This window comes from Oratosquilla oratoria, chromosome 1 (genome assembly GCF_046742065.1).
Source record: "Oratosquilla oratoria isolate Oo_2021 chromosome 1, ASM4674206v1, whole genome shotgun sequence".
In the NCBI taxonomy this organism is placed as follows: domain Eukaryota; kingdom Metazoa; phylum Arthropoda; class Malacostraca; order Stomatopoda; family Squillidae; genus Oratosquilla; species Oratosquilla oratoria.
In genome coordinates, this window is record NC_134777.1 from 59,739,682 (window position 1) to 59,762,198 (window position 22,517).

The 22,517-nt window shown below is 35.5% G+C and overlaps 1 protein-coding gene across 11 annotated transcripts in view; it reads left to right on the forward strand.

Annotated features, from left to right (window-relative positions):
• LOC143029843 (uncharacterized) overlaps window positions 1–21,460 on the forward strand; it is a 129,691-nt gene extending 108,231 nt beyond the window's left edge. For 9 of the 11 annotated variants that reach the window (XM_076193066.1, XM_076193379.1, XM_076193333.1 and 6 more), the window contains 4 exons: window positions 876–1,023; window positions 2,221–2,357; window positions 2,473–2,739; window positions 15,688–21,460. In XM_076193066.1, coding sequence (XP_076049181.1) covers window positions 876–1,023; window positions 2,221–2,357; window positions 2,473–2,739; window positions 15,688–15,888 — 753 coding nt within the window. In that variant the 3' untranslated portion in view covers window positions 15,889–21,460. The remainder of the gene's footprint in view (window positions 1–875; window positions 1,024–2,220; window positions 2,358–2,472; window positions 2,740–15,687) is intronic. The other 2 variants (XR_012966894.1, XM_076193468.1) reach the window with 2 other exon arrangements.
• Window positions 21,461–22,517: the final 1,057 nt, after the last annotated feature.

A 22,517-nucleotide genomic window follows, 5' to 3' on the forward strand; every position in this document is an offset into this window, starting at 1 on the left:
TTAAATCAATAGATGTCTTATTTCACTCCCCATGTCTCACTACTAAAGATCATTGAACCTTTGACACAGGCTGCATACCACTGTCCCATATTTGAGAGGGTCAGCCCTTTCAGTATGAATAAAGAGAGCAGCACCATTTCCTTCATCCATTTTCTCTCCCTTTTCTATTATTTTTTCTTTTGTTCTTTCTTCTTCATGAATTAATGTTGTTTTTCTTATACTCTTCTTTTAACCAGAGTATATAGGGAAGGTGTTAATGTTATGGATGTTTGTTTATGTATTCACAATTTTCCATCAGAAAACCTAAATTAAATCATTACCGAATATATAATCATATACTTTAGAATAACAAGTCTGCCATGGCCTGCAAGTGGTGGCCCTGTAAGATGGATGTCAGAGAGAATCATCTCTCTGGTGCTCATCTTCAAAATTAATCACTTGTCACCTCCATGTGGAGGTGCAGCCAGGAACTGATATTTGATAATCAGATTTAGCCTGTGATCTCTCCCTGTCAACTTTAACTGTTTTCTCCTCACTTGGAGAACTGACATCCATCAACTGCTCCCATCCTATTATAATAAATCTGGTGACAGAATCAATCAATCTATCCATTGCTCCTGGTCTCTCTTGCAGAAGACCTGCAGCCTGTGTGGTGATAGAAACTACCCCACACTAGTACAATGCAGACCTCAGTCCAAAGTATCTCGGAGAGATCTATGAGAGGGTTCAAAGGTCATTGCTAGCCACAGTGGGGATGCAGGTTTCCAGTCATTGAAACTGAGGGCAAAAATTATTATTGCTATACAAAATATGATTTAATTTACTCTGTGCTAATCTCAGTTCTGATGATATGAAAAGGTTTTATTTGTTTGCAGATTGCAGACCAAAGGAATGTTCTCTGTGTAGGTCAGGACACACCCTTAATTGACATGACTGAGCAGCATTTATGTTCTGTCAAAATGACGTACCTGATCATCACAGTCATTGTCATCGCCGTTATACTGGTTATCTTTGCCACAATAGGTGTGTATAATTGACCAGCAAAAGAAAAAAAAAATCATGTGTATTCATTTAGTTTCCAAGTTGATTTACTAGATAATGGTATATTTTCATACAATCCTCTTTAAACCCAGCTTCATTGTACACACTTATACCAAAGGCTTTTTCCCTCTTACAAGGAAAGTACCCCAAAAACAAAGGCATAAAATCCACTCCCACCCATTCACTCCCCTCCTTCTTGATAGGGGTGAATGGAGAATGGTTGTGTATGGATGATGCTGTGATGCATGGAGGGGAGTGGATGGGGGATGAGGGAGTATGTGTGAATGATATTTTGACAAAGCCCAAAAGGGTTTCTCCCTGTCTTCTCTTTTTCTGCATGAGGGGACAGAGGAGGGGGTCCCCAATTAAATGAAGCAGCCTTGCTGTGTCTTGCTATATTGCTTCTGACCCATGGCAGTGGGTGAGATGCAGGGATAACCTGTCATCCAGGAGGAGCCAAGATAAGAGGGAGGGAGAGGGTGAATGGGAGTGGAGTATGTGTGGATGGAATGGGCAGGACTGGATTTTCTGCTTTTGTTTTTTGGCTAGCTCCCTTGTAAGGGGGAAAAGCTGTTAATACTGTATATGTATGTAATGTACAAATAAGGAGATAGATTTATGGGGACCAATTTCTGTCTCCATTGATCAAGCATAGGCATAAATTTGGTTATGTTTTTAGATTAAACTTTTAGGCTGCTCTATAACTTACTATATTTATATGGAAAATTGCTTCTTGATATCCTTTTGGCATATAGTCTTTTAATTTTCTATGACCTTTTGACACTCTTCCATTTGAAACAAAAATATCTTCTCTCTTAAAATTATTCTTTTCATCAACCTGAACACCACAATAATGTCACTTCTTTCTTTTAATGGTGGCAGTCCCATTATATACACACACACATATATATATACCAAAAGGTCCTTCCCCATTATGTCTAATCTTTCTTAATAATTTGTCTGCTAGGCTGAGAACTAGTTTGATTGCTGCATTTTCTTATTTGAGGCAATTTAGAATAGGACATCCACCAACCTTTCTTGTGATCAAGTTTTTCTAGGTTGCCTGATTGAAGATATTATGAGTGACCAGGTGTTTTATGTAAATGAATATGTATATATATACTTATCATATTAATGCTGAGAGATATCTAGTTATAATACATATCATTAAATTTGCAGGTACTGTTGGGTTTTACAATTATAAGCAAGTGATTAAAGTGTGGCTCTATTCACATCGTATGTGCTTGTGGGCCATCACAGAAGATGAAATTGATTCAAATAAAAAGTATGATGCGTTTTTAAGTTTCTCTCACAAGGTAAGAATTTTGTTTTATCTTTCATACTGGTCAGAACAGTAACATTTTATATACAGCTAAAACAAATTCTTTATGCTATTTTGTCACAAGTATACTAATTTTCTGTCATTTTCAGGATGAGGAATTTATAAACAGAATATTAGTCCCAGGTCTTGAATCAGGAGAACCTCGCTATCAACTTTGCCTTCACTATCGTGACTGGGTTCCTGGGGAATTTATTGAAGATCAAATCATGCATTCAGTGCAGGCAAGCCGGAGAACAATTATTCTATTGTCATCCAACTTCATAAAGAGTGACTGGGGAAGACTGGAATTCAAGGCTGCACATTGTCAAGCTCTTAAAGACCAAATTAATAGAATTATTATCATAGTTCATGGTGAGGTTAGTAAAACTTTGTTGTCTGTAAGTTTTTCATGGGTACAGTAAACTTAATAGGTTTTCAATGAAATTAATGCCAAACAATTTTATTCAGATAAATTGTGGCCTTAGGACAAAAAGGTGTCTTGATCAGTTGGGACCATGTTTTATCTGAAACACATACCTCAGCAGAATCATAGTATCTCATTAAAAGAAGAGGGAAACAAATGGGTAATGTATGGAAGTGGAATGGGTAGGGATGGGTGCATACTTTGGCTACCTCTCTTATAAAAGGGAAGAGGCCATGGTGACCAGATGTCCTGTATTATATGGGAGGAGAGCTATGCTCATAATTACCCATCTTTGTATCTTTCAGCATGAAGTTTGTTCTCAAAATCTTGTATATTTTTTGCAAACACTGTTTCCTCAACCAATTTATTCCTGATATCTAACACACTGTGTGGGAAACTATTCTTTTTTAGATCTCTTTCTTTTCATGTCCTCTTGATTTTCTTTTATCCCACTTTAGTAAATCATCTCTATCGAGGACTTCCATCCCCTTTCATAATTCTGTAGATAGTCAGTAGATCTTTCTCTTCTTTGTTCCAGGGTTGATAGTTCAAGTTTGGCCAATCTTTGTTCGTATGTCTGTTTGGAGAGTGTTGTTGCCATCTTTGTCGTTGCTCTTTGAATTCTTTCTAATTTCTTTATATTGTTTTTAGTACTGGGCATCCATAGTGTTGCAGCATACTACAATCTTGGACTTTTCAATGTAACTAATATTTTCTTTACCATTTCTTCATCCAAGTAGTCAAAGGCCAATTTCATTGATCTTGTTACCTCTTCACTCCGGGGCACATCGCACGTCTGGCAGCATTAGCTGCCCAACGTGCGATGTTGCGTCATAATAATCGCATGATAAAAAATAAAGTCAGTGCTCAATCGTTCGTTCTCTTTCACCCGTGTATTTTGATAACCATAGAAAATATGATGGAAGCCAGTTTAGAGAGAATGGAGGTTACATAGGTACGACTACAATAAATATAATCAAGATGCCGACGTTGGCATCATCGAGTACCCACTTGCTCCTCATGCCGCCTACGTAGGCGTCACTGTATGGAAGTGGTTAATAAATTGAAGGTTTCTCCGACTATTTTGTTGATATACTTGTCTGGTGTCATGTCATTGCTGATAATTACTGCTCAGTCCCTTTCCGTGTTAACTTTTTTAATTTCCTTTGTACCAATTTTATATTGTCCCGATGTATTATTTTTACTTTTTCCAAATTCCACTTTACCACATTTCTTGATGTTGAAGTATGTGTGTATTTACCTAGTTGTACTTTACAGGAAGAGAGCTATACTCATAGTAACCTGCTTTTATATCTTTCAGCATCCCATTTGATCTTAAATTTTTGTATAGTTTTGCACTCACTGTTTCATCATTCAGTTTGTTCCAGATATCTATCACTCTGTATGGGAAGCTATTCTTTTTCAGATATCTTCTCTAACTATCCTTTTTAAGTTTCTTTTCGTGTCCTCTTGTTTTTCTCCTATCCCACTTTAGTAAGTCATCTCTATCAGGGACTTCCATCCTTTTCATAATTCTGTAGATGTTTAGTAGGTCTCCTCTTTCTCTTCTTTGTTCCAGGGTTGGTAGTTCAAGTTTGTCCAATCTCTGTTTGTACATCAATTTGGAGAGCGTTGGTGCCATCTTCGTCATTGCTCTTTGAATTCTTTCTAATTTCTTTGTTCTTTTTAGTATTAGGTGTCAATAGTGTCTTGTCAATGTAACTAATATTTTCTTTACCATTTCTTTCATTGATCGTAATAAATTGAAGGTTTCTCTGACTAATTTGTTATGTTTGTCTGGTGTCATGTCATTAGTGATAGTTATTCAGAGTTGACTTTTTTCATTTTCTTTGTACCAATTTTATATTGTCCACATTCTGTTTTTGCTTTTTCCAAATTCCATTGTACTACATTTCTTGATGTTGAAATTCACCTCACACTTCTGACTCCATTTCCACACTTTGTCCAGGTCTTCCTGTAGTGATTTGCAATCTTCCTTTGTACTTACTCTCTTTAGTAGTTTTGCATCATCTGCAAAGAAGTTCATATAACATTCCACACCTTCATCCATGTCATTTATATACAGTATATGGCAAACATTATCGGAGCCAATACAGAGCCTTGTGGGATTCCACTTATCATTTCTTCCCAATTTGAGTTCTTGTTTCTATGCACCACCCTCATTTTTCTCCTGTTCAAGAAATCTTTCATCCATTCCAATAACTTTCCTTGTATTCTACCTATTGTTTAAATTTTTCTTAGTAGCTTTTTGTGTGGTACTTTGTCAAATGCTTTTTGTGAATCTAAGAAGGCACAATCTTCCCATCCACCCATTTTTGAATTATTTCTGTTAGCCTCGAGTAAAAGCATATCAAGTTTGTGGCACATGATCTTCTGTGTCTGAATCCAGATTGTTTTGGATTTGGTATTTTGTTCTCCAAATGTTTAATCCAATTACTTTTGATAACTTTTTCACATATTTTTGCTATTGTGCTTATAAGGGAGACCGGTCTATAGTTGGTTGGATTTTCTTTGTCCCCTCCTTTGTATATTAGCACAGTATTTGCATTTTTCCAATCTTGTGGTAACTTTCCTTCTTTGACTGAAAAATCAATTATCTTATGTATTTTGTCAGTTACTTCATCTATACATTCCTTCAATATCCAATTTGCAATTCCATCCAGCCCATGTAACGTTCTGACGTCAAGGTTTTTTATTTAGTCCCTTATTTCTCTCTGTGTCACTGTTATGTCTTTCATTGTTATTTCTCTGTCCTTCCCAATTTTGTGAGCTTTCAATTGTGAATACAGATTTAAAATGTTTGATCATAATTTCAGGCATTTTTACATCATCTTTATATTCTTTGTTTCCTTTGTGCAGTTTCACTATTTCATGTATTTCTTTTAGTTTGTCATTTACATATCTGTAGAGTATGTTGGTCCTTGTATTTCTCTATTATGTCTTTTTAATAGTTTCTTTTTTCTTGCATATTTTTACATATTCATTTCTTAGTTTGATGTACATTTCCCATTTGGTTGTTTATTTGTCTTTTTTCCATCTTTTCCGGGCTTTGTCTCTTCTATCTTTAGCTTCACTACACTTTTTGGTAAACCAACACTTACAAAAGATTACAAAGGTGAAGCATGCTGACAGGAGACCTTTCGGTCCATAACTAGGTCAGATACGAAAAAAAATATAATAATAAAATGATGATGATATGGTTTAACGTCACATACTCCCCCTATTGGGGGGCTAGGACGGTGCCCCTCACAGAGGGCTTTGTAGCGTGGAATTTAATGAACCATGCCCTTGGTTCAACTTCGCTGGTGGCAGGATTCAAACCTCCCTTACCTCAACCTTTGCTGCAAGTAACAACTCCCTATCCCGCTCAGCCAGCGAGCTTCCATAATGATAGAAAAGTAAGATAAAGTAAATAAAATACAATAAAAATTGTAATGATATAAATAGTAATAGATAAAATAAATAAATGCATAGGTATACTTAAATAATAAACAAACAGGTAAATAGTAAATAATAATGAATTGACAGATAAATAATAATAAATAAAAATCAAGCAAATAATAAAGAAACAGACAAATGATAACAAACAAATAAACAAATAATGTAAAATAAATGGCAGTCATTACAGCATCTTGCTTACCGGTAGATGTTTATCTAAACGAATCTTAAAGCTTTGAACTGAACTACATTGCACTGCCTCTGCAGGAAGTCTATTCCATTCATTAACTACACTGTTGGCGAAGTTGTTTCTACCCACTTCCAAATTAAATCTATTTCCTGATAGTTTGAGACCATTATTTCATGTTGGATTCTCATTCAGTGATAAATTTTTGTCACTTTTAATGTTGTCAATCTCCTTTAGAATCTTAAAGACCTGTATCAAGTCATCTCTGGGTCTACGGTTTTTTTTTTTTTTTTTTTAACAAATTCATATGTTTTAGTTGATTTTTGTATGATTTATTCTTTATATTTGGAATCAAATTGTGGCTCGCTGTTGTACTTCTTCCAATCTGTCATTAATGAGATTTGGTGACCATACACTTTATGTATACCCTTTTTTGTTTCTTCTTTGGTACATGCTTATCTGTTCCCTTCTTGCATTTTTCTTTTAATATGTTACATTTCACTTCCATCTTTGTTTCTTTGTTTAAAATTTTTTTCCAGTAAGCATTTTGAAAAAAAATTCCAAGCGTTTTTTAACCCCTTCACTACGGGCCAAAATTTCCCAGGCAGCATTAGCTGCCAGACATGCGATGTTGTGTCATAATACTCGTATTATAAAAAATAAAGTTACCGCTGTATTGCTTGTTCTCTTTCACCCGTGAATTTTGATAACCATAGAAAATATGATGAAGCCAGTTTACAGAGTATGGGGGTCACGCAGGTACAACTCCAATATATATGATCAAGACGCCGACATCGGCATCCTCGTGTACCCACTTGCTCCTCATGACGCCTATGTAGGCGTCATCGTATCAAAGGGGTTAAGTCTGTTTTATTGTACATTAGTCTTCCTTTTCTATGTTTCTCAATTCTTCTCACATGATTTTGTTCTTTTAGGTTGAACTCTATTAGAATGTGGTCACTCCTCCAAATTGGTGTCTTGTATTCCATTTTGTCCACAATTTCAGGCTCTGATATGAATATTAAGTCTAGTCTCAACAGTTCTTGATCTGGTATTTTCCTTCACCCATTGAGTCAGTGTGTATTCAATGATCATATCCAGTAGAATATTTCTCCAAAGTTCCTCTCTACCTTTTACTGTCACTTCTTCCCATCATATTTCCATTGAGTTAAATTCGCCTATAATTACTATGTTTCCTTCCTCTTTCAATAAGTCAATCCATTCTTTGTGTCTTCCAGTATTTTGGAATGATCACTCTCAGTCCAAGCCTATGTTTTTGGGGCACATATATTACTATAAATTTTCTACTTTTCATATTTTTGTTTTCAACTTTAATCATAATCAATTCCACATTATTTTTTTTCCTTCTGTTATCAAAACATGATTCCTCCACCCTGTTTTTCCATTCTATTTTTCACCCAATGGTTGTATAAACCTTGTCCCACAGTATTTGATGGTAGTAGACCTATTGATTTTGTCTCCACAATTCCCATTATGCCTGGTTTCTCTATTATTAACAGATAGTCGTTTAATTTGTTTAATCCTGAAATCATACCATCTATGTTTGTTATATGTTATATTTAATCTTTTCTTTTCTTCTCTTTTTTGGTGTGTTTCCCTTTTTTTATGTACTATTTTTCTCAGCATGAGGCCCAGTATTATAGAAAAAATTAATTCTTTTCAGTCTCTGTTCTTCTCTTGTTTTTTTTTCATTTGCTTCATTTCTAAGTGTCTTTTCTTTCTCTATTTCTTCATTGCTCATTTCCTTTTTTATCCATACATTTTTATAATTTTCACTATTTGCTAGCTTTGCTGCTTTTGATAGTACCTCTTCAGCTATCATTTGAATCCTTAGTTTGATTTTTAGTGGCCTATAGTGTTTTTCTCTAGAGTATTGTCCCATCCTATGCACCACCCCGGTATCTTTGTTCAATTCTTGTCCCTCTTCTTGAACCTCTTTCAGAATTTCCTTTGCAATTTCTTTTCTTTTTCTCTTTGGTATTTGTATACATTATATTTTTCTTCAATACCATAAACTACACTGTACTTTTTTATGCACTTACCCAGTTTTCCTTTTCTTTGATTACTTCAATTACCATTTCTTTAGCATTTTCATCTACCTGCTGTTGTACTCTTTCAGTAAATGTTATTCTCTGATTTTCATGTTCTTGTTTCCACAGACTTTTTATTTCTAGGAGATCCATCTCCTTAATTGAGTCTCCCACTTTTTTGGTCACTGCTTGTCTTTGTTCTTTGACCACTTTTTCAGTTCCTCATTTTTGTGTCTTCATTTTTCTTTCATTATCACTTCTGATCATATTTAGTTCACTTTTTAGGTCATTAAGCTCTCTGTTCATTTCCTCATTAGTTTTTTGTAGATTGGTTATTTCTCTGTGCATTGCTCTATTAGTTCCTCCAAGTCGTTAATGTCTCGATTTCTTAGTACACTGCTATACCTAGTTTCTCTTTCTACATCTAAACCTTTAACTAATAGCCCTCTTTCTCTTTGAAACTGTGAAAAAATATTGTTTTCCTACCTGCGAGTTGATTTTGGGGTGTTGTTTAAACAAGTCCTCTTTGGTATCACTCCTAGTGGCAATTTGACTCTGCTCATGTCCAGTCCTCTCTTCATTGGTTCATTATTCCTTTTTTCTCTTTTTCCTTCTTCCATTTTATATGTTAATACACTTTTTCAAACTGGATACTTTTACACCATAGTGGTCACTCAAAAACCACAACTTCTAAGTACAAACATAGGTGTTTCCTTAATCTCCACAAAAAAGCACTGAATTGGAGCTGTCCGCTAGCCTTCTGTTTACTCCGACGTTCAGTGCAAAAGTGTGTGTGTGTGTGTGTGTAGACAGAGAGAGAGAGGGGGAGATAGTTGAAACAATCAGTCAGCTCAGTCCATGTTTCTCTTGCTGGAAATTCCAGGCTCTCAAGTTACTGGCGTTGGCCACCAGATTGACCCACAAATCACTCAAGAAAAAAATATTGGGTTTTTGTTTAGGTAAGGATGAGATGAATAGATAAGGTAAAAGGGGCATTGGGAAAGAGGGGAATGTCTGTTGAGGAAGGGAGAAGACAGAATACAGAGGTGAGTGGAGAATTTACGTAGTTGTATTTTATGGGAAGGGGAGCTACGCTCGTGGTGTCTTGCCTTTGTATCTCACAGTGTCTAGTTTGTTCTTAAATTCATTAATGGTTTTTGCACACTATTTTTTTGTCCAGTTTGTTCCAAGTGTCCACCACTCTGTGGAAAACTGTTCTTCTTCAGACCTCTTCTATAACTTATGTTTTTTTATTTTTTTTCCATGTCCTCTTATGTTTCTCTTGTCCCAATTTAACAAGTCCTCTCTTTCGAGTATTTCTGTGCCTTTCATGATTCATTAGATGGTCAGTAGGTCGCCTCTCTTCTATGCTCCAAAGTCGGTAACTCCAATTTAGCTAGTCTCTCCTCGTATGACAAGTTTGAAAGCGCAGGAGCCATTTTTGTGGCTGCTCTCTGGATTCTTTCAATTTTCTTTAGATTCTTTTTGGTACTGGGTGACCACAGTGTCACCACATATTCTAGTCTAGGCCTTAGTGTGACTAATATCTTTTTAATCATTTCTTCATCCAAGTATGTAAATGCCACTTTTATTGATCTTAGCAAGTGATAGGATTCTCCGAAAATTTTGTTTATTTATTTATCAGAAGACAAGTCGTTTGAGATGATTACTCCCAGATCTTTTTCAGATCCCACTTTCTTTACCTCTTTAGTTCCAATTTTATATTGTCCCGATATCCTATTTTTACCTTTTCCAAACTCCAGATTGGTTGTGTATGGATGATGGTGTGAATGAGGGAGGGAGTATGTGTGAATGATGTTTTGGCACAGCCCAGAGGGATTTCTCCTTGTCTTCTCTTTTTCTGCACAAGGGGACAGAGAGGGTGATTGCCAAGTAAATGAAGCGGCCTTGCTGTGGATGTACTATATCTTGCTACATTATTTCTGACCCTGGGCAGTGGGTGAGATGCAGGATTGACCCGTCATCCAGGAGGAGCCAAGATAAGGAGGAAGGGAGGTGAATGGGAGTGGAGTATGTGGGGATGGAATAAGTGGGAGTGGAATTTATGCCTTTGTTTTTGGCTATCTTCCTTGTAAGAGGGGAAAAGCTGTTGGTATATGTATATATGTATGTTTAGATAAAGTGAGCAGTGTAGGATAAGGTGTTCCGTGTCTTGTGTGGTGACTGCACCTGAAGATTTTATTCTATGGCTAGCCCTATTCTGTGTTAGAACTGTTTCAAAGCTGGATCACAGCTGGAATGCAGTCATGCCAGTGTGGTCCTTGCTTGTTGTCGGATGGACTTCTACATTTGGCTGAAATCTAGAAGAGTGAAGTTGAGTGAGTAGGTTTTTCTTTTTGCCGACCAGACCTGCTTTTGCCACTGATTTTAGTATATTAATTTTTGTATTATTTTTTACTGGTGAGTTATTCATGTGTGGGCTAAAGGAGATTTATAAATAAAAAATGAGGCCTAGTGTTTGATGCCAGCTATAATCTAGAGATATGAGACCTTGAAACTGATGAAGGTGATGGAGACAAACCTAAGGAATGCCAGAAAAGAATTGAGATAGTATTGCTAGGAATGATACTTGAAGACAGGAAGAGGGCAATTTGGTTGAGAGAACAGACTAGAGTAAAAAGTATTGTAGAGGCAGTAAAAAGGAGGAAATGTAATTGGACTAGGGTTTGTATGAAAGAATAATGGGCAGTGGAGAGATGAAATAGAAATATTTGCAGGAGTGACATGACAGGTTGCCGTCATGGAATGGTATGAGAGATATTTGTCCAGCAGTGAACTCACAATAGTTGATTGACTCGTTGACTAAAGTGAGAGTGGAGGTAAGCAAGTTGTTTGCAAATGTCAATTGCTCATAGCTGAGGCAGGATAGACTGAAACAGTGAGTTTGGGTAAGTATGTGAGAGAATTAAGCCGAAAGTAAACATGGGCAGAAGTAGTGATGGAATGTACAAGGGGTGAGGGCGGCACTGGGTTGGAGATGAGGTTAAAAGTTGAGATGCGTGTAGGTATATAGGGTCACATAGCAGGGAATGGAGGAGTGGAGGTAGGGGTGAATTACAGAGTAAGGGAAACAAGTAAATGACTTGGGAATGAAAACTGTCATGAGAAATAGTTATCTGGAAGTTAATACAAAGAGAAAACTACTGTATAAGAGGGAGTGATATATTCCCAAAGTCAGTCAATCCATTGCCCCAGGTCTCTCTTGCAAGAAAACTATGGTTCCCCAAGCACCATATAGAGTGGAGACATGGAATTTAAAGGAGGCAGAAAGAACCTAAATATGTTTGAGATGAAGTATAGTTGGGGTTACAAGGATGGACAGAGTAAGAAATGAGGTGAGGTGGAAAGAGTGGGCAGATAGGTTGGCTCAGAGAGTGCTGGGATGGTTTAGACAGAATGAGTGAAGGAAGCCTAGCAAAAAGAATATGGAAAGCAGAAGTGAGTGGAGGGAACATGAAAGGTAGATGTAGTGAAGTGGTGGGAGCAAGTTGATTTCAGATGTTGGGCCCTATTTTAGAAGTGCTGTATCTTGCATTATTGCCTTTGATCTAAGCAGTGTGGCAATGGATAAGAATAATTAACCTTTTCTCCACAAGGAGCAAAGGTGGAAAGGACATTGAATGAGTTTTTGGATGGGTGTGGCATGGACGTAGGGTGAGTGTGTGCTTTGACTCAGCTACCCCCTTACAAGGGGGAAAGGGCCTTTTGGTGTGTGTATGTATGTATGTATGTGTGTGTGTGTGTGTCTTGCTGCATTGCTTCTGACCCAGGGCAGTGGGCGGGATACAGGGATGACCCATTGTCCATGAGGAGCTAAGATGTGAGGGAGGAAAGAGTGGTGGATGGGAGTGGGTACTTCCCTTTTGACTTGGTTACCTCCCTTAAAAGGGGGAAAAAAACACAGTGTATAGCTAGATATATGTACGAGTGAATGGAAATTGGAGGACATCATAGAGTATAAATCAGGGGGTGAAGTAGTAAAAGGAAGTGTGGCAGCATTACTAAGGGTGTTTGAGAGTAGGCCTATAAGCTATATATCTATATACCCAAAGGCTTCTTCCCCACTGTAAGGGAGGTAGCCAGCCAAGTTATGCACTCATCCCCACCCCACTCCCATTCTACAAGCAGAAGAAAATTAATTAATGACACGAGTCATATTCCCGATTTTTGCCAGGTCATTGCCGGACATTTTGCTTTCCTGTGGCCACATTTTTTTGTCTAGACTAATGATTTTTTGACAGCTTAAACACAAAACTATCATACATCCCTGATTTAATTTTCATAAAAATGGATACATTACTTTTTCATAGAAAAAAAAAAAAATTACCTAGGCCTGAAAAATTAGATGTTCATGGACAACTATTCAAAGGAAAAGAACCTCCTTTGTATGAGAGTTAAAAGACACCAAAAGGAATAATACTGCATATTTTAATTTGTATATGACAAATAGTATGTTCACACAATAAAAGGAATCAAAGCAATTTTTTTTTATGCAAAAAAAAAATGATAAAAAAAAATCACAGATCCTACAAGATTCAGAAAATAGGAATTTGATTATGCATTTTTGAAGAGATTTCTTTTCTGGTTTTTATGCCACAAGAATGTTTAAAATCGGAGCAATAGAAGTTGAGATATAAAAATTTTAACCTTAAATTTTAGTTTTGAGAAAAACTCGTTATGTTCAGTTGACTATGCACAGTACAGTAATACTTTTTTTTTAGAGCAATACTACTATGATTTGTTCCTTACCTTACACCTGATAATGTTCAAGAGGTCAGATTTTCAAGGAAGGTCATTCAGGTCACCTCAGGTAATTTTTTATGGGGAAGGTGTGTGAGGTCATTCATGTTGATATAGGCACCTGGTCCCCTTTTGTCTTTTATATTACATAAATGAATGCAGATGTATTCTAAAAGACAAAATACTAATCCCTCAGAGGGGAGGGTATGATTGGGTGCCACCCAACTCCTTGTTGCCAGGATAGGCCTAATGTAGGTCTATGCATCAAAAGCCCCCAGGCTGATAATCTGCAGACTCTGTTTTTCTTGCACTTTTCTCCAGTTTGACTTGGTATGGAGATATTCTGGCCTTGTCCATGATTTTACCTGTCTTCCTTGCCTTAGATGTCGAAGGGAAGTATATATAGTCAATGAATCTGTTCCACACATGAGATACTAGAAGTGCTGGGTTGAGGTGCTGATTTGTCACTTTGTTCCTTCTTTACTCTATCCCAATGTGATTTCATTCTTTTCTTGGGAGACTGACTCCATGCCACAGTCTTATTTGTACATTTTCCCATTGTTTATGTAACAAGAAAAATGCACTAGATAACAGAGCGCTTTTTTTTTTTCTACACATTTCTCTCTCTGAGTCTAAGTGGTGTTGGTGAAAAACATATTGTACACTACCATACGTACATATATCCATGAAAAAAATTGAATAAAAATGATACAGAAGATATAAGAAGATAAGTCAACAGTATAAATGTAAACAGCGTTAAATCCCCACCATGTGGGGTAGTAGACATTTAAACTTTTAAATGCCAAAACAATTTTCTAGTGTATGGCAGAGTGGTGCTTGACGTCCCCACATCCCTCTCGATGTCATATGCTGATTTTAATTTTTTTTTTTCCCAAACAAAAAAACTATTTCCGTTGTTAATGCATGATGTATGTGAAGGTCATTGTGAACATGTATACACCACAAGCGTAAGAGAGAGAGTAATGAATATTTCTAGTTTTAGTTGAGTAAGTGCATTGAATTTATAAAATGGATAAGAGTCTTGGGATATGAACACAATAGTGGGCATGGCTTTACCAAAGGAATGAAACACTGTTTTGGGACATTTAAGGTAGATGAAAACAAAATGTGCCTGATTGACGCAAATAATGCCTTGGGTGTGGTTGTTGAAGACAAATGGTTCAAGAAGAAACAGGTGTATAAGTATATTTGGAAATAATCTGTTGCCCCATATCTCTTTTGCAAGAGATATATAGTCCCAAAAAAAATTGACCACAGCCACAGGGTTACCCTGTAGATTGCCCACAGAAGAGGTTTTGTGGAGTTATCTGTAGTGTGTGCAGAGCAGTGCAAGATAATATGTTTTGTACCTTCTGTGTAGTGATTACAGTGGGGGCACTTAATGTCTTGTGCCAGGTCAGTTCATTGTTGATAATGCTTTAATGCAGGGTGATGTATTTACCTAGTTGTATTAAACGGGAAGAGAGTTATGCTCGTGGTGACCCATCTTTGTATCTCTCAGCATTAAGTCTTTTCTTAAAATCTTGAATAGTGTTTGCACACACTGTTTCTTTGTCTAATTTGTTCCAAGTATCTATCACTCTGTTTGGGAAGCTGTTTTTTCAGATCTTTTCTGTAATTATCTTTTTTCAGTTTCTTTTCATGTCCTCTTGTTTTTCCATCGTCCTTAAGTCATTCTTATCTAAGATTTCCATTCCTTTCATATCTATGTCCTATCATAGATATGTTTGTGTCACTCATGTGTCTTGGCAGCATTGTCGCTCCTATGTTGATGTTTGGGGATGCTTAATAAAGTATTAGATTTGTAAGTCTGTTTTGAAGTGTTTTTGTGATTTGTGTATACATTATTCAATGTATTTAGTGTGGGGGTAGTAGAGTTAGGTTGTTTTAGATGTTTGTGTAATATTGTTGCCAGTGCTTTGTTAATATTGGTTTGTGTAAGTATATTTGTTGAATACTTTCTGGGCAGTGTTTGCATCTGGGACATATAGTAGATTATAGGTTTCCAGGTTGATTTTAAGTTTATATTGATTGACTCCCAAATGAATCAACAAGGTCAAGAAACAGATATGGACCTACAGTGCAAGACAATCTGTTCAGAAATATAGGAAATAAACCAGCATTCAATAAAGATTGGTCTTGTGCAAAAGTGATCATGTGCTATCAGAATTTTAATATTTCTAAATTGTCAAACCACTTCGACTATTCTTCCACTGTACCCAGAGAATGGAGTACAAATTTCCTCCAGCTGACATGTCAACACTAGAAGTCTTACAAGAATCCAAGCACATTCTGACACTTACTCTGCCTTCATGGAGGAGTGTGCATTAGTGTGTTTATTAGTGTATTTTTATGAATGTAACTCTGCTCATCATTTTCTTGTAAGTCTTTTTTCATGCTAAGTTGGATCTTTACTTTTCAGGTGCCAAAAAATGAAGATCTTGATGAAGATTTGAAATTGTACATCTCAATGAATACCTATTTGAAGTGGGATGACCCAAAGTTTTGGGATAAGCTTCGTTATGCAATGCCACATCCACAAGATCTACAAAAGAAAAAACGTTTCAGAAAAAATACAGATAAGCTCGAATTAGTGAAAACAGGCTCAAAAGCAAGTGTATAGGATATAATGATTTGTGACTGAGTGCTTGTGTATTTTAATTAAAATAGAAAAATATATTTTAATTTAAAATGAATGTGTTGGTTGCCTCAGCAATTTACAAACCTCATAAATATCTTTCAAGAAATGATGATAATGTTATCTTCATATAAAAAAGTTATATTTCCAGAGTTTAGAATTATTGTGGCAATTTACAAACCTTTTAATTTCTATCAAGAAATGATATGTTATCTTCATATCAAAAAGTTGCATTTCCATAGTTTAGAATTATTGTGGCAACAAAATTCAAAAAGGCAGCTAATAAATGATGACCAGAATATATTCCTATGGAAAAGCTTCTCTAGTGTGGACTCCCAGTTATCCAGAACTTGCGTTCACAGAAAAAACAATCGAGGTATACTTTTTAGTATGACATTGGTACTGAGAAAAAAGGTGGTTACAGAATGTGTTATACCATTGTTTTAGTGCTTGAGAAATCCAAAGAGGATTACTATATGTAGACATCTGTAAAAAAAAAAAGAAAAGAAATTAACTGCTTGAAAAACATGATAGGTTACTCGGTAACCCAGGTGAAATACTCCCCTAGAATATAGCAGATTGTTACCAGAATATTTGCTATGCTAGTAAACAAGATTTTGAAAGAGAATAACAATTGCAGATAATTAAGTCAGAAAAAGTGCCATATGAGGACAAAATCTTTATTGGTACAACATTTCTAATCATTTGAGTGAATAAGTGATATGTTGTACTAATATAGACTTCATGTTCACATGGTGCTTTTCCAAACAAGATTTTGCTTATTTGTATTCATGCATAAAAGGATGAAATGTAGATATATGCTGATGAGGTTTAAGAATTCATAGGAATTGAAGCTTTAATTTAAGCCCTTGAAATTGTTAAATTTCAAGAGAAAAGGATTGTAATATCTACAGTACAATGTTCTTTTGTGATCCTTATGCAGATAAAGCAACTTATAGTGAGTTCTACATAATATGTAAAACCAATAAATGCCTTATAATGTATGGCATACTACTTCCTAAATTTTATCATGATTGGTTAGTATAAAACTATAAAGTGAAATATTAGATCTGGTTTCTGGGAGTATAATTTAATGGGGCCAAGACATATGCCAGAGAGAATTTATTTGTCACCACCCTCACCTCCATTTGAAGGTGCAACTCCCAAGAAGTGAATACTCAGACTTTGAGTCAGATGCAAGATCTCTGTCAACTTCAACTATATTTCCCTCACTTTTCCACATGACAAACAGTTACTGCTTCCCTCCTCCCACTAATAGAAGCCAGTGACATAAAAAGATCACACTGATATCAACTATCTGTTTATATACAAAGAGCTTCTTCCCCTTTTTAAGGGAGGTAGCCAGTCAAGGCATGCACGCACTCCCACCCACCACCCTTGTTACCCTCTCATCTTAGCTGTCATGGATGAAGGGTCATCACTGTCTCCTACCCACCACCTGGATTAGAAGTAAGCTTGAATTAATGAAAACCTACTTCCATTAACATCAGTCCATCTACACCTTTTCCTCTCTGCCTGAGTCATTATCTTACCTTCCTTTAGAATATATTTTCTTTCAAAATTTTCTGTCAAATGCCCCCATTTTACATCTCTCCTCTTTGTCTCTCTGTCTTAGGTTTTGGTTTTCTTCTTTTTTTCTTGTACCTCTCGTATGCTTCCTGAGTCCTACTTTACAACCAGTCTGTGAATGCTTGTTTTTTCACATCTACTACCAACACAGACAACAAATAAATATTTCTTCCCAGAGATCTATGAGAGGGCTGAAGGACCTGTGTCAGCCACTATGGAGTTGCAAGGAGTTATCCAATATTATCATTAATTCACCTGAGTCCAAAGTTACATTCCTATATAAGTGTTTAAAATCTAAGGCCCCATCTTATATTTAATGACACGGATTTCATCCCAAGTCCTAAATACTTTTTTTTTTTTTTTTTTTTTTTTTTTTTATAACTGTACATTATCACTATGTATTGAAAAGTATCAAGTTCCAGTGAGATTCATGTGGCTTATAATGAATGACTGGTGCTGCAGTCATTTGTTAATTTGTGGGTCAAAAAATATCATTTGTTTTACATATATATATATGCAAGAATTTATTTGTATATATGTGTGAATGTGTGTATATATGTACATAATCTGTCATGAAACGATGGTTGAGTATTTTTAATTTTCCTTAAGATGTTCTCATAGAAATATTTGCAGATTGAGATATTGAGAAATCTGTTAGAAAAATTAGTTTTTCCTTCATTAATATTACAAAGATGTAGTTCATCAGATTCTCCTGGTGACAGATTATCCTTTTATTTTCAATAAAATGATTTACATTATTTACATTCAGAACAGATATTAAAAAGAAAGTGTAATGAGATACTTATAAATTTTATTTTTACTTAAAAAGGTTATTCAACTACATTTGTATTGAACATACATATATTCATTGTACATACCATGTTTGATTTTTTAAGATGGCTTGAGTTTACTGATTTCATTCTTTCTCCATGTACTATACAGTAGTGTTTTTCACACACAAAAATGGGTTACAACGAGCATAACTCCCGTCCCATAAAATACAACTAGGTAAATACACACACAAATTCAGTATCAAGAAATGTAGTATAATGGAATTTGGAAAAAAGTAAAAACAGAATATCGAGAGATTATAAAATTGGTGAAGAAGAGGTAAAAAAAATAAACTCTCAAAAAGACCTTGGAGTGATGATCAGCAAAGACATGACACTGGATAAACATATTAATAAAATAGTCAGAGAAACCTATAATTTATTGAGGTTGATAAAACTGGCATTTGCCTGTTTGGACGAGGAAATGATAAAATAATTTTAACTACACTAATAAGACCAAAACTCGAGTACGCAGCAACACTATGGACACCCATTACCAAAAAGAATATAAAGAAGTTAGAATACAAAGAGCAACAACAAAACTGGCACCAACTCTCTCCAAAATGACATATGAACAAAGACTGTCCAAATTAGAATTACCAACCTGGAACAAAGAAGGGAAAGAGGAGACTTACTAACTATCTATAGAATTATGAAGGGAATGGAAATCTTAGATAAGAGTGGCTCATTGGAATGGGACTGGAAAAACAAGACAACTCGAAAAAAAACAACTAAAAAAAGATAATTACAGAAGAGATCTGAAAAAAATAGCTTCCCACACAGTGATAGATACTCGGAACAAATTGGACAAAGAAACAGTGTGTGCAAACACTATTCAATATTCTAAGAAAAGACTTGATGCTGAGAGATACAAAGACGAGCAGAAATTATGAACAAGCATTGTAAATCGGTGTTTATGAGGGAGAACATACAACCTAGAGATACCGAGTGGGAAGAGAAAGTCCCCCCTATGAAAGAGATAGAAGTATCAAGGAATGAAATAATGAATCATTCGAGTAATCTTGATGTCTGAAAATTGCATGGACCAAATGAAATGGCAAATTAGATTTTGAGAGAATGCAGGAATGAACTAACAAACAAAATAGTCTAATAAACAGTTCATTGAAAGAAGGAAAAGTTCCAGAAGATTGGAAAAGAGCAAATACAGTACCAATATATAAAAGGGGAAACAAGGAAGACCCTACTAATTAAAGACCGGTCTCTCTTACAAGTAAGATAGCTAAAATTTGGGAATTATCAAAAGTAGATGGGTAAAGCATTTGAAAAAAAAAAAAAAAAAAAAAACGTACTAAATCTAGCAATTTGGATTTAGACAAGGACGATCATGTGTCACAAATTTAATGTGTTTCTATTCAAGGCTAATAGATGTAATACAAGAAAGATGGGCTGATTGTGCATTTCTAGACCTGAAAAAAGCTTTTGATAAGGTGCCACATAAGAAGTTGCTAAAGAAATTAGAAACTGCAGGAGGAATACAGGGCAAACTGCTGAAGTGGATGGAAGACTTCTTGCATGAAAGAAAAATGAGAGTGGTGATAAGAGACAAACACTCTAATTGGGATGAAGTGATAAGTGGAGTTCCACAAGGAACAGTTCTGGCCCCAATAATGTTTGCTATATATATTAATGATATGGATAAAGGAATTGAAAGTTATATGAGCTTCTTTGCGGATGATGCAAAATTGTTGAAAAAAGTGAACACTGAAGAAGATTGTGAGTCGCTACAGAGTGATCTCAATAAAGTATGGAAATGGAGTAGGAAGTGGGAGATGGAATTCAATATTAAGAAGTGTAGTATAATGGAATTTGGAAGAAGAAAAAAAAAGAATAGTGGGATATAAATTGGGAGAAGAAGAAATTAAAAAAGTAGAAAATGTGAAAGACCTGGGAGTCATTATTATGAATAATGTCCCCTGAGAAACATATAAACAAAATTTTTGGTGAAACTTATAATTTAATAAGAACAATCAAAGTGGCATTTACATACCTGGATGAAGAAATGGTGAAGAAAATACTAGTCACTTTGATAAGACCAAGAATGGAGTAAGCAGTGACGATGTGGTCACCAAGTACAAAAAATGTATAACAAAACTAGAAAGAATACAAAGAGCAATTACAAAATTGGCACAACACTCTCAGAACTATCATATGAGAGACTAGCAAAACTTGAGCTACAGACAGTAGAGCAAAGAAGAGAGAGAGGAGACTTGATAACAATTTATAGAATCATGAGAGGCATAGAAACTATTGATAGAGAGGATCTAATAAAATGGGATAGTAGAAATGCAAGAGGACACGGAAAGAAAATCAAGAAAGACAGTTATAGAAAAGACCTGAAAAAGAACCACTTTCCCCACAGAGTAATAGACATTTGGAACAAGTTAGATGAGAAAGTGGTGTGTGCAAAAACAATACACGAATTTAAAAACAGTCTAGATAAAATGAGATATGAAGACGGGACACCACGAGCATAGCTCCCCTTCCCGTAAAATACAACTAGGTACTAGGTAAATACACAGGCAGAAATTATGAACAAGCATTTTAAATTGGTGTTTACGAGGGAGAACATACAACCTAGAAATATCGAGTGGGAGGAGAAAGTCCCCCCTATGAAAGAGATAGAAGTATCAAGGAATGAAATAATGAATCACTTGAGTAATCTAGATGTCAGAAAATTGCATGGACCAGATGAAATGGCAAACTGGATTTTGAGAGAATGCAGGAATGAACTAACAGACAAAATACATAGTCTAATAAACAGTTCATTGAAATGAGGAAAAGTTCCAGAAGATTGGAAAAGAGCAAATATAGTACCAATATATAAAGGGGGAAACAAGGAAAACCCAACTAACTATAGACCGGTCTTTCTTACAAGTAAGTTAGCTAAAATTTGGGAAAGAATGATCAAAATTAGATGGGTAAGGCATTTGGAAAAAACAACATACTAAATCCATGGCAATTTGGATTTAGACAAGGACGATTATGCGTCACAAACTTAATGTGTTTCTATTCAAGGTTCTGTATTGGCTCCAATAATGTTTGCCACATATATAAATGACATGGATGAAGGTGTGGAATGTTATATGAACTTCTTTGTAGATAATGCAAAACTACTAGAGAAAGACTGAATCACTACAGAAAGACCTGGATAAAGTCTGGAAATGGAGTAAAACAAAATGGGGAGTGAACTTCAACATCAAGAAATGTAGTGTAATGGAGTTTGGAAAAAGTAAAAATAAAATATCAGGGCAATATAAAATTGGCACAAAGGAAGTAAAAAATTTAGCTTGGAGAGGGACCTAGGAGTAATTATCAGCAAAGACATAGCACCAGATAAGCACATCAACAAAATAGTTTGAGAAACCTTCAATTTACTAAGATCAATGAAAGTGGCCTTTGACTACTTGGATGAAGAAATGGTAAAGAAAATATTAGTCACACTGATAAGACCAAGATTGGAGTATGCTGCAACACTGGACACCCAGTACTAAAAAGAATATAAAGAAATTAGAACAAATTCAAAGAGCAATGACAAAGATGACACCAACACTCTCTAAATTGACATACGAACAAAGATTGTCAAAACTGGAACTACCAACCCTGGAACAAAGAAGAGAAAGGGGAGATTACTGACCATATACAGAATTATGAAAGTTCTTGACAGAGATGATTTATTGAAGTGGGATAAAAGAAAAACAAACCATGAAAAAAGTAAAAAAGGATAGTTATAGAGGAGATCTGAAAAAGAATAGTTTCCTCACACAGATTGGTAGATATCTGGAACAAATTGGATGAGGCAACAGTGTGTGCAAAAACTATACAAGAATTTAAGAACAAACTAGATGCTGAGAGATACAAAGATGGGTCACTCCAAACATGGCTCTCTTCCCGTATAATACAACTAGGTAAATACTAGATAAATACACATGCATATATAAACATATGTATTTGAAGTAAAGATATGTTCTCATTGTAAATTCTACCATTTGCATCATCACCATGTTCATCTTCATAAAAGCTATGTTAGGAATAGTAAGATAACTACATGTTTATGTTCACAAATGTATATAGCCAAACAGAGCAGTTGTAGGTTGACTGCAGCTGTGTGACAGTCACTGGATTATTCATGTTGACCCTTTCAACAGTTTCATACTTTATACATTATGTGGTGCA